The sequence below is a fragment of the Centrocercus urophasianus genome, unplaced genomic scaffold, assembly GCF_019232065.1.
Source record: "Centrocercus urophasianus isolate 14NV4802_14NV808 unplaced genomic scaffold, USGS_Curo_1.0 seq_23, whole genome shotgun sequence".
Lineage (NCBI taxonomy): Eukaryota > Metazoa > Chordata > Aves > Galliformes > Phasianidae > Centrocercus > Centrocercus urophasianus.
This window is the reverse complement of record NW_024884789.1, coordinates 9,379,661-9,392,864: the sequence shown is the minus strand read 5'-3', so window position 1 is coordinate 9,392,864 and position 13,204 is coordinate 9,379,661. Positions and strand designations below refer to the sequence as shown.

The 13,204-nt window shown below is 36.0% G+C and overlaps 1 protein-coding gene across 4 annotated transcripts in view; it reads left to right on the top strand.

The window, feature by feature from the left end:
• The first annotated feature begins 7,862 nt into the window (after nucleotides 1–7,862).
• FGF7 (fibroblast growth factor 7) overlaps nucleotides 7,863–13,204 on the top strand; it is a 29,185-nt gene continuing 23,843 nt past the window's right edge. The window contains exons 1-2 of one of the 4 annotated variants that reach the window (XM_042824526.1): nucleotides 7,863–8,029; nucleotides 8,942–9,136. In XM_042824526.1, the coding sequence (XP_042680460.1) occupies nucleotides 7,990–8,029; nucleotides 8,942–9,136 (235 nt within the window). In that variant the 5' untranslated portion in view covers nucleotides 7,863–7,989. Of the gene's footprint in view, nucleotides 8,030–8,551; nucleotides 9,137–13,204 lie in introns of all 4 variants that reach the window. The other 3 variants (XM_042824525.1, XM_042824524.1, XM_042824523.1) reach the window with 3 other exon arrangements.

Below are 13,204 nucleotides of genomic sequence, written 5' to 3'. Positions count from 1 at the left end.
CACAACAGTACAGAGATTCATCAATCACAGAATCTCACAGAATTATGGGTGTTGGAAGGGATTTCTGGAAATCGTTTATCCACCTCCTGCTAAAGCAGGCTCTACAGTGGGTTGTGCAGGCAGGTTTTGAATATCTCCAAAGATGAAAACTCCACAGGCTCTCTGGGCAGTTTTTTCCAGTGCTCTGTTACCCTTGAAGTAAATAAGTTTTCCCTTGGTATGGAACATCCTGTGTTCCAGTCTGTACCCAGTGCCCCTTATTCTGTCCCTGGGCATCTCACTGAAAAGAGCATGGCCCCATGCAGTTGACCCTCACACATTTAGGTATTTCTGAGCATTGGTAAAATCCCCAGTCAACGTTATTTTCTTCTTGATGCTGACGAAATGTACATTGAAGACATGTTGGTTGCAAGGTCATGGAAAAAAATAGAAGTAAAGGGGATTACTGACAAAATTTCACAATCCTCATACTAAGATCTAAGAATTGTAATAAGGTTTTAGAATATCTTAAGATATCTATCTTTTCTTGCACTGGCTTCTCAGTCAAGAAGAGATAAACATCTTAGGCACCAACAGGATTTGTCAGGAAGGGCACAGACCATTTACTTGCATAGAAAAGTAATCTGTAACTAAAGATTATAGAATACATGGTAAATTTGATAAACTATTCACCAGAGACATCTTAGAAACCAAGAATTTATACTAGATGCTGCCAATGTATTGTTCATTCCTAACAATGCTATGAAACAAACAAATAAACAAAGGCATGATCTTTGGAGAAGGATTATATTGCAGTGTGGTTAACTAGCAAAAAAACTGACTGTTAAAATTCTTTCAAGTAAAGAAATAAATAAATATTTGAGAAAAGAGTGATTTTATTTTCTTAGTCTGTGTTTTTTTTTGAGAACTGGATTTAAAAATAAAAAACACACTGGCTGGCTCCCATGTTCAGCACAGTAACGTTAGCACTGGACCTGATACACCTACTTTCATGTTTGTAAAACATTTTTTTCGTATGTATCAGAAAAAAACAAAATCTGGTTTATATACACATGAGAAAGTTTTAAAAATGATTTTCAGGGTAGTGGATATTTACAAGACGTCATATGCGCTTATTTTTTGTGCTCAGTAGTCTCCGAAATCACAAAATTCCTAGGTGAATAATGAACATTCCTATGAACATCATCCTCTCAAACACGATACATTTTTTAAATACATGCCACAGTTTTTCATCTGTAATGGAGAAGGAAATTTAAACATTGAAGCCACTGAAGTAAAAGGGTGGTAGTCATACATTCTTTGTAGTCATACAAAGTAAGTTCAAAAAAATGTTCTTTTAATACAGAAAAGATCTGCAGTAAAGCATGGTCAAGCATGGCATAGCCTAGAGATGCAACAGCTAGAAACTAGGCAGACACTTCAGATTCATTCAGTCCAGTATCAAAAGTTGGTACGAAAAGCTACCACTGCAGTAGACAAATTGCTATCAAGGCATCAAGTTTTCTCTCCTCTTTAGTACTGTTTAAAATCTTGCCTGCCACGGGACAGAAAAGAATATTCAGGTGACTTAGTCCTTGGTTGGTTTCCCCTCTGCCTCTTTATCACCTCCCAAACATTCTGCATTCCAATTACACTTAGCAGTAATATTTAGGTTTGAGCAGATAAAATTTAGCTACAACTAACAGCCTTTGTCAAAAGTGGGAAAAAAAAATTGCAACCAAAATGCTGTTAAAGCATAGAAATTATCTTAGTAATGTAATAATTTGATGAGCAAAGCAAGCCAGGAGTGAAGAGGCAGATCAGACCTATATCAGTTCTGATTCAGATCCGTTCTAAAGCCTGACCTTCACCAGCTGCTGACAAAATTCTATCCTAGCTAATGCCATAAGCCCAGCAAATGACTACTTAACAGTGTAACAGCTGCACTGGGAGACATTTAAACACAAGAAAGTACAGCTGTTCACCAACAGAATGGATCACTCCTTGAATCTACAAAAGAGCTACGTGTATAGAGAAGCAGGACAGTACCTTGGAGTAAAACAAAATGTCACATTTCGCCTAAACTCTCTTTCTGGAACTCTGAAAGGAGCTCAACAATTCTGACATATTCTCCATGTCCTCTGAATGCAAAGGCATTCTGAAACTTTACTCTGCTTGTTATATTCAAGCCACAGAAAATCTGGTCCACTGGTCCATACCCATGCTAGGTGCCTCCGGAACCATGCTGACACACCTGCTGTAACCCTGCACCTTGCTTGGCATCTGAGTACAGATCACAGCATCCTTACATTCTACTTTCACACTCTTATCAAATGATTACTCTTGCCTGAAGTTACGCAGATTTAGTAGGATGTTGTGGACTTCATTATCAGAGAGGGAATGGAGAAAAGTTAAGAAAGTGGTGGAGTACACACTGTAAATCAATTATTAACACAGTTTCTCTATTAAAGGCTTTCTTACTAAGTTCACTCAGTTCTGCAAAAGCTTATTTGTCATCCAAATGGTAAACAACTGGAAAGTACCATAACTGTGACTAAACTGTGTCCCTGTCTCTGACAGATATTTAATAGCATACAATTATTACAGAGAATTGCTCTTTTTTTCTGAATTTACTCATGAATTAAGTCTCTGCAAACAGCATAAGCTCACAGGGGGCCCTTTCCTCCCCCTCACTATTATTTTGCTATTTAGAACATATGTAAAATAACACAGCCGAATAGTTAACTGAAGGCTAGGAAAGGTCTTACTGTAGCTTTTTCCTACACTCAAATATTAGAAATAGTACTAATCCAGTAGCCTTTCTGCCATATACAATCCCACATTTTGTTATACTGCATTTGTTTTTCTTGATGATATCAACCTTCTTAATTGCCTACTTTGAACAGAAAAATGCAAGCTACTGAAGAAAAGCCAAGTTAAACCTTGACTTAAAACACCTGCAGATAACATAAAAGGAATCCCTGTTAAAGCTCAGGTGAAATCCTGGACCTGCTCAAGTGCATGGAGCCTCCCTTAGATATAGCCATGCCCCTTAAACTGAAGATGTCATAATTTACATCAGTGTTACTCTGAACAGTGACAACTTCAGTGCATGCTATGGGCAAGTGTTTACTTGAAAGTCTAAACAATATTGTTAAACTAGATGAAAGTATACAAATGATGTGATTACCCACATAGATATTTTCTATTCCTTTTGTTGTTCATTTATATATACAGCAGTTAAAGATCTTGCTGTTAGGTGAGTCTCAGTGAGAAGACTGTCCTTTCAAGAGTGCATGGGAAAAATCAAAATTTGAAGAAAGAAAATATGCTTGGGAGAAAGGAAAAAAAACAAAAAACAAAAGAAGAATGAATTATGTGCTTTGCAAGAGCAAAGGCTAGGAACAAACACCAGAAAACCCATACACCTCCTCAGAATACATTAATGTGATTGAAAGCCAGATGGTTAGCTGTGTAAATCACTGCACTATGATAGAAATCTGACTCATAAATCATTCTAATTTATGTAAGAATATATTACCCATAATTTTATATCTTTAATGTCCTTTTAAAATGTAACTATTAGTCAGGAGATGACAAGAGTTTACTTTGATAACATTAGTTTGGCACTCTGTATCAGTACGCAGTATGATACAGACTTTATCTCATCATTCTCTTCCTCACAAGTTCCCTCCCTAACTTAATTCACAAGATAAATAACTGGTGTTTTGTGCCCTTGGAGTACATTGCCCCACAGCACCAGTAATTTTTCAGCATGGAGCATGTACGTGCATGTGATTGTTTTTAAAATTCCATCCCAGGAGCGCTGTTGCATCCACAATACTCAACTGGAAGCAGTACACTTCAGATCTATCATCACTCTGATTACTGAAACTGCCAGATAAAGCAGGCTACCAGCAAATTGAGGTCCCTCCTATTTTGGGCCACACCAAAGATTTGCATTGCAGGTTCATGACCAACCAAAAAAACTGCTCCTGTGAAAACCCTGGTTCCACTTTGTGTTTTGGAAGTATTCCTGTTATACTTTTCTTGCTTACTGACTTACTGTCTCTGTATTTTGGTCCCCATCCCTTGCTCAGCTTTCTGCAGTAGCCTTTCTGAATCATCTTCCTCCCTTCAGTGCCAGTTCCTCCTTCCCCTGCACGTCCCTAGCAACGCTCAGTCCCACTCCCCTAATTAAATCCTACTGCTCTCTCACTCATAGCATTTTATCACAAATTCAGACCACTTGCTATCTCTACTCCACACAGCCAGCTTTCAGATTACTTAAATGCTACAGATACATACCTAGTAGATTACCCACTGTTAAGTGACACTGCAAGTCCTTCCATTAAATACAAGTATATATCCATACAATTGCTGTATGTTTTTACTAATCCTTTCTTTCTGACTTTAACTGGTTGTATCTTCACATATCAAAGTGCAGTGCTTAATGCACCCCTGTCTTACTATGAGTAGATACCAATAGGTAGTTACTAGAAATCTACTAATCACATTACCTTTATTGTGCTTTAATCAAAGAATGCAAATTGTGGTTAAAATCAAAGACAGGACCATATAGTTCACACAATCTAGTTCTTTTCCACAATGAGATATTAATTAGAAACATAAACAAATATTTGAAAAAGAGGATAAATTTCCATCCTCAATCTCTGTTCAGTGAGGTATACATGCAGCATTAGAAGATGAATGAAGCCACAGGTCCTAATATCCAGCTTCTTAGGTTAAAAGTCTGACACTGAGACTATCATCTTACTGTCTCCAATTCTGAGACTTTTGGCAGATGTTCTAAAGCAAATTGGAAATGGATTGGGGAACAACGAGCAGTAGAATATCAGGTATGTGTTGCCCTGAAGGCAAGTTGGACAAAATGGAGAGTTTTCTTGTCGTGGTTTTTTTTTTGTTATAAACTGCCTTTCTGACCAAACGCAAAACTTGGATGGCACATATGACACAATTGCACAATTTTCATAACTAAAAGCAAAGTTATTTTCACTTTCTTCTTTCCGGTATGTGCATTGCCCACAGCACTGCTGCAAGTGAAGGCGAGCAAGCAGGAAACAATGCATGAGTTAATGGAGAGAGGGCAGGTTTTGATATTAAAGCACATTTTGGCAATTTTCACGTGGCCAAGATACTTTGATTTATTTCTTCAAATACACAATTTGCTAGAGAAATACAGAACTGCTATCATTTCAGGTCAACAATTTCTCCGTATCATTACAGACTTGCTTGGGATTTGATTTGCAAAACCTATTGTGTGCAAGTTTGCAAGAAGCTAAAGGAAGAAGTGCCAGTCAGGCTAAATATTCCATAGAAGTAAAATAATTTGAAAAGGTTATTAGTTGTGCTCGGCTTAAAAAGAAGCGAGTTAAGTTCATGCAAGAAATCACGACTTGCATATGCAGATCAAGATGGCATCCTTTCATTAAACATTAAGCAGTTGTACTTGTGCAACAAGACAAATCTGTGATTAAATAAAAATGCAGTAAAAAGATTTTTGAAAAAAGTTATATAATTAGACAATGTGAGAATGTTGAAACTATCAGCAGTAATTAAAGAATAATTACATTGTTCACTGACTAAGCTTACAGCTTGTGCCTTATTTAAACTTCCTTTATTCTAAAAAACAGCTTCATAAAGATCTGAACTGAAACACAGCATAAAAACACAGAAAATGATTTATTTTTCAGACTCAAAAGAAATACATGTCTATGGCTGGACCATGCGCAGCTCCAGCTTCCTAGATCTGACAGCTCAGGTACATATCTTTCTCCTGTAATCATCAGAAACAATAAGTTAGCAAGAAAACTAAAAAATTAAAACTAGTTTGGATCTGAAAGTGAAAGCTGTTACTGCTCATAAAAAAATCCATACAGAATATTTACAAAACCATTTCTACTTGCATCCTACTCTGCTGAGTAAAACACAGTTCACATGTTACCTTTGGTAGCTTTCTTTTTAATACGCAACAGATAAGCCTTTTGAATACCACAGATTTTTTTCATTGCTATCATTCTGTAGTCAGACTGTAGAATAGATCTGAGAACACACCGATATAAATCCAGCAAATGTACTGGCAAAAACACAACTGGGCTAAATCATTGCAGCCCCACTTCTGGTCAGAATGGTAGACTAGACATGGGTTGACAAGACAAAGTCAAGGTGGAAACAGCTGCAATCACTATTTACAAGGGTTAACTTAATGAAAGTCTCTCTGTGTATCTACTGTGAACGTGGACATTCTGCCTTTGGAAGTCACACAGTGTCATGCACAGCCCTAGCTGAACTAGGAAAGCTAGGCTGAGTCACAGAATGTAGAGAACAGTCCAATACGCGGACTTGGAGATACTAAAAAGTTGATCACCCTTGGATTGTGAGTGAAAATGGTTATAAATAAATGAAATTAGTGACAAATGGGATTAATCCAAGGGAGCACTAACAAGGAAGTTAAGTACTTCAAGGAAGTAAACGGCCCATTCTCTGTATTAAGGAAAGGCTGTGTAATATGTAATACAAGGTCAGGTAGTCATTTCTATCTTTGATGTTTACTTAGGATCATCCCTAAGTAAAATCCCTAAGTGAAAGCCTCAGTGTCACCTGTGCCCCCCTTGCCACAAGGTGGCACATATGTACTCTTCATGGTGTTTAGCATTTTAGCATTAGGTGTTTAGCATCTGCAATGTGTAAAGCATTCCATTAATTTCTAATAAGTAACTGTTATCCATTTCTATAGAGTTGCCTGAGTGGCAAGGGAAGCAAAGCAGGTAGTGAAAAACTGCATTATTACATCAAGTATAGACAACTAAATAATTATTGATTCATGAAATCCAAGCTTTCCTTCGTACTATTATGTACAGAAGTGTTTGAGATGTATTCTCATTAAGAGTGCAGAAGTTAAACAAGATTAAGAGGTATTTTAAAACCTAACTTCTGTAAGTTTTAAAAATACATCCATCAGATCCTCAACAGATTTTACAGGTGAAATGGAACACAGACTTTGGATAGCAGACTGATGCTAGAGACCAATACAAACACACAAGCAGAAAGCCAGGAACACCTATCCATTGCTTCTATTCTGGGGAGTGGAAGTCTGCTGGCCATCCACTGGCTGGTGCATAAGAGTTCTACTTGTATTGCTACAACAACTTCTTCCCACATTGCAAGTTTCAAGAACTAATATACACCTATGCTAAGGAAGGCTGATCCCTAGTAGCACTTTTCCCTTGATGTTGATAAAGGTTGTGCTTTGAACATCGGTCTTTAAAACATCCAAAAATATTTTCATTTTCCCCCAGTGGAAGATCAAGTAAAATCTCAGTGATTTTTTTGTTGTCGTTTGCAGTGGTCCCTCTTTTTTTAAGTCCATGACATAAAAGCAGGCAGCGCCAATCTATAACACAAAATACTCTCTCCACAATACATAGTGAACACACACTTCCTACATCCATCAGAAAGGCAACAAGCAGAGTATGAATCCACTTAGCTGCAGAAAAGATCTGAAAGAAAACTGAAATAAGTGCGTGTGCCTAAAAGAGAGGAGAAATGTTTTTTAAGACAGAAAAATACTGACCTAAACCAAAGCACAGAAACACTAACTAGCACGCAAAGCAATTCTATCCACACATCATGGGATCTGTGTTTTTAGAAAGTAGATTCTTGGAGATTTGAAGTATAAACTATGTACATAGCTCCCTCTGATGACCACTGGACACGATACAATGCGAGCCTCCTTTTATTTTTGTTCGTGCATTCAACTGACAGCTGACTGGTTAAATTCTAATTGCTTCCAAGTGAGGTCAGCAAAGGTATTTATCGAAAAGGACTGAACAACAGGCTCTACACACACATGCACGCACACGCATAAGCACACATCTCTCCAGAGCGCTGATTTATGGAAACAATTATTATTTTGGTGGAGTCTTTCTGAGCTGAGAAAGTTTGTAGCTGCAGTGGTGTGTCTCATGTTGCAAAAAGCAGACAACAGAAATGGAATACTTGGGTATCCAGCTCTTATCAACAGGAACAAGTAAGTTATCTGTCCTCTACGAGAACGTTTAACAGTTTCTAACAGTTAATAGGCTTTATCTTTGTTTGTATATGCTAGATGCTAAAAATCATTAAGAAAACTGTTCATATTGATAAACTAAAAAAAGTGTATAAGGAATAAAAACACAGGCTAAGACTGAAGTCTGTCTTGAAATTCAAACTATGGAAAAGTTACCTGATAATCGTGTTAGTAGCAAAGATATATGCATGAAGTAATCAGCAAATTTTACCATGCATGAGAAAGTATTTCTACTCTATCAGTAGGGGATTTTTGGAAGGACTTAAGAGTGAAGATAGAACAATGTTTACAGTCAGTTTAAATGTCTGTTTATGTATTAAATAAGTTACATGAAAGATATCTATTGTGTATACATTTGTATATTTGTAAGAGTCAGCTTAGCATGTCATACATTTATGTAAAGTACCTTTCAGTAGCATAATGTATCCTTGCACGTCTGTAACAACTGAGCATAAAGACTTACACATGCACCTTTTCTCACAGATCTTTTACTTTCAGTGCAAGCAGCAAATTCAAGTAGTACAGAAGGTTACAGCAACAAAGGTTTTTATAACTTGTGTCTTTAAAGGATATTCTGACTGAAGAGATATTTAAGAAGCTCTTCTGTTTCGCCATTAACTATTAAGGAATAACGATCAGAATTCTAGAAGAGGGAACAATCTCATTTAAATGAATCTGTAACTCGTAAAGACAGAAGGCAGGTCGGTGACCTAAGAGCAACAGTCTACTTGAGATTTAATTTTCATTATGTTGTTCATGAACACCCAGAACACTGCACTATAATGCACAAATGGATACTGACATGGATCCTGCCAATTTTGCTCTACAGATCATACTTTTACATTATCTTTCTAATGGGCACTATATCTTTAGCTTGCAATGACATGACTCCAGAGCAAATGGCTACAAATGTGAACTGTTCCAGCCCTGAGCGACATACCAGAAGCTATGATTATATGGAAGGGGGGGATGTAAGAGTGAGAAGACTTTTCTGTCGAACTCAGTGGTATATGAGGATTGATAAGCGAGGCAAAGTAAAAGGGACGAGAGAAGCAAACAACAACTACAGTAAGTAGTATCTTTGCTTTTCCTATTTGACTTCTAAGTTTTTAAGAATTTACACACCATTGTTTCCCTATTCTCGATTTATAGTAATTTCAAAAGAATTTTGTACAGTGTGCTGACCATTGTATAAGATGAGTTTGCCAATTAATTCTACAGCAGGACATTTGTTATTGATTTTGAAATGCGTCATTTTAAATACTACATGGTAGATCTGCTAATGTATTAGTTACAGCTGGTAACTATTAGCAAACAGAGAGCCTATTTTAACAAGTGAATTAAGGTTGTAAGTATGAAAATGTATAACCACAAACTCTGCTCATAAAATACTTATGGAACATTAACCTACTACTTAAAAGTTTGGTATGTTTGAGTTAACAATTAAGATATATGCAATACTAGAAAGTTCAATGGAAAGAATTATGTAAACTGTCTTGCAAAATCTTTCAGAGAGCTTGCCAAGCCAGGGATCAAATCTATTATAGTTTCTGCAGTTCATTATTACAATGATCATGATGATCAAAAAATATTCTCTCCTCTTTCTTCCAAAAAGATGACTCATCTACAGAGAATGGACATACAATATTTTGCAAAGCTGTAGCAAATACAACTTTAGTACAGCAATTCTTTTGCCAGTTCAAATCTGTATTTTTCACACATATACTATATATCTCCCATTAATGACTACTGATGGCATCAATTTTACAATCACTATTTTTCATATCTTGGCTTTCATGTTATTATATAGATTGCATACTTAAATGAATATGACAACTACTTTTAAAAAGTAATGTCTTAAAATACAACAATAAAACACATAGGATTATATTGCATATTTCAAAATAAAATTAGAAGGCAGAGACATGCTGGTCTAGTGTTTATAGTCATCTGAAAGATCAAATTTCTTTCCAATGTGATGCTATTAAATACAGTTTTAATATAGGTCCCTCATACCATTGTATGAGCAAAATAAAAAAAGTAAATTAAGCACCCAAACTTTAAGAATTGTAGTGCAATTCATCTTGCAAGTGAAGCTGACAACTTATTTTCTATAAAAACAGCACTTTTCAATGCTAAGCACCTAGACAGTGGGCTTCTAAATTTATTTATTTCATGACTGCATTAATTACTTGTCAACTTGAGCATCTAAAGCTTCATTGAGTAATGTTACCATTTCTTTTAAATTTTGTTTCCATACGTCTCTCTTCCTGCCCTATTATGTAGTGAACAGCTATATTGCTCTGAAAGACAACACATGGCCAGCAGCCAAATAAATTATTTGGTCCATATTCAAGAAGACTCCCATTGAGTTTCAGGAGGACATTGTTACAATAGAGATCCACAGTGCTAGTTTGGAAGTGAAATGTAGCTCTCAAAAATAACTGGAAGAACTATTACTGGTGGTTGAAACAGTTGCTTCTGATTTTTGCAGAGAAGCAAATACCGGCTGTATCCATATTTTTTTTTTTTCCTATTTTTATTTGCAAACAAGTACTCAAAATATTATGGCAGCATATAGAGCTCAGTAGTTATATAAATTTGCTTTTTGTGTTTCTAGACTGCTTAACTAAGAACTCTGTTAGTAATTTAGCATTATTTCAAATTTAAGTAAGGTTTCTCAATTATCTGCAGGATTCCCTGCTGCTGAAGCATACTAGTGATATCCTGAAATGTTTCATGGTAAAAGCAGCAAAGGATACCAGATCATCACGTGTTAAAGGCAAACCACTTTTTTGTAGAATTCCTGAGCACTTTATGAAGATTTACTGATGGTAATAAACAGCTACAAATTATAGAAACACAACCTTGAGTTATTATGCCCTTACCTTATGTGTAAAAACAAACAAACAAACAACAAAAAACCCACCAAAACACCGAACTCTTTCAGGTAAACATAATGAGTATCAGAAGAAAAACAATCAACAAACAAAGGTTTATCTGGTACAGATGCACTGTGATGAAACGTCATCAATAAACTTACTAAAGTATATGGGAAGTTTCTCACCATCTTAAGCCTGGGTCCCTCTCCATAGTTCAGCTATTGTACAGTAGGAAATAATATCTGTTTCTGTTAGGTAAGTAGAACAGGGAAATATAGACAAAGGGAAACAACAGTATGAGTACTGGATTTCTGAGAAACTCAAAAATTCAGCCTAGTTTGTTTGTTTTGCCAAATACTCTAATCAACAGCATGAAGCCTTTCTGAATATGTGCTTAGGGCTCTACATTAAAACACACACACAGAAAATGATGGGAGAGGGAAGGGGGGAAAGAAGACAACCTGAACTAATCTGCTTTCCCTAAGCAATTTTTGTTTGGTTAACAGCAGATGAAACTGGCTATTTTTATCCAGGATTTCTGAAAAGCATCATTTAAAAACTGTATCCATTACTAAAAGAGATTATTCTGTGTGTTCAAACATTCCTGCTTTGTGAACTCCAGTTCTGAAGCTTTAAAGTTAGTAAAATGTAAATCAAACCTATTTCTTAGGATGGAATCCCAGTACAATTACAGCCAAATTAATCAACAGGTATGAAGAACTGCTCTGAGAAGCATCTTCAAATTTTATCCTAATTTGCCACTAGCATATTCTCTCTCCACTGAATCATCACTAACATGGACTACTAAAATGAAAATTAAAAAAAAAAAAAAAACACACATTTTTCCACCACCATTAAAGAAACTGCATTGACAATCTTGCAGAATCAATGACTTGTTTTCAGCCCACGAACTGTGAAGAACAAATACTGTGAAGAGCAATCTTCACAATTAGAAATTGTGAAATTAGAAGTGTCTGTAGAATGATACCTTCATCATTCTACCTGATAACTTGGGTAGGTGCCAAAATTCACACGGCTTTTCTCAGTCAAGACTACATACGTAAGAATGCAAAGATGGTGAGGAATTAGGGTTTCAAATTTCTCAAGTAACTCACAGAATAATATGCACCATATATACATAATGCAGATTCTATAAGAGTAACAGCTGAAAAAAAAACCCTTAAGAAGTTAATTTAAAAGCTGATGCATTAAGCGTGTGTGGGTTGAAATTCCATTACATAACTCTGGAACAAATCTCAACTCACTAATAGCAATTAACCTGTATTCATCATTCACTTGTAGAAGTTAATTGCTTAGTTCAAGAAAGGTGTGTGCTTTATCAGTGAAAGCAAACTGATGAATCCCATAACAGCGATGGCCTTGTTATGTACCCAAAGAAAGTTATTCTATGTATGTTTCAGAAAGCAGAGGAGCCTTTTGGTGGACACGAAACTGGTAACTCAAAAGTAAAATAAAAAACACAAGAGTAAACTAAGTAAATTTTCACTAAGTGGAGGAAATAACTTTGCACCTCACAGAAACAGCTCTGAAGACTAAAACACGGAGTGAGAAGTGTCACACACTGACAAAACTAAAGCAAGAATTAGAAAGCAGCCAAAAGATGAGAGCATCCAGAAAAATCTGTTATTATTCATAACACATTTATCTCTGACAATCGCTAATTATACTGTCTAAGCATAACCACTGGCTTTATATTGAAAAGTAAGTTTTGTATCTTGTTCACATAAAACAATCTAAGTAGGCACTGAAAACAGACCTCCAAAATTAATGACTGAAAGTGAGTGATGGAGCAGATCATGGAGATAACACAGCATTTTGTTAACTCCTCATCTTTGACAGAAAATAACTCTCTCCTAAATGCTGCTTAATTTTTAGTTCAAGTTTGTGTCTATGAATTTCATGAGATTTTATTTCTGTTCAGAAAGAAGGAAAGCAAAAATCAGAGTTCATACTGACTCTATCCAAGAGGATTTAAAACTACAACTGGATGATGCTTTAGGACTTTCCACGCTCTGTTGCCTTTGGAATCTCATTTTAAAGACTTCAAAGGGCCTCTTAGTTACAAGAAAAGCCTTCCCGGAACCTGAATCCTAACATGTCTGATCCTATCATATTCCATGTGCACTCTAAACCCAGAAAGTGTCTGTTTCCTCCTCTTTTCAGTGGGTAAAGAGGACCAAAAACATAAGGAGGGAAGAAAAAAAAAAAAAAAAAAAAAAAAAAAAAAAAAAAA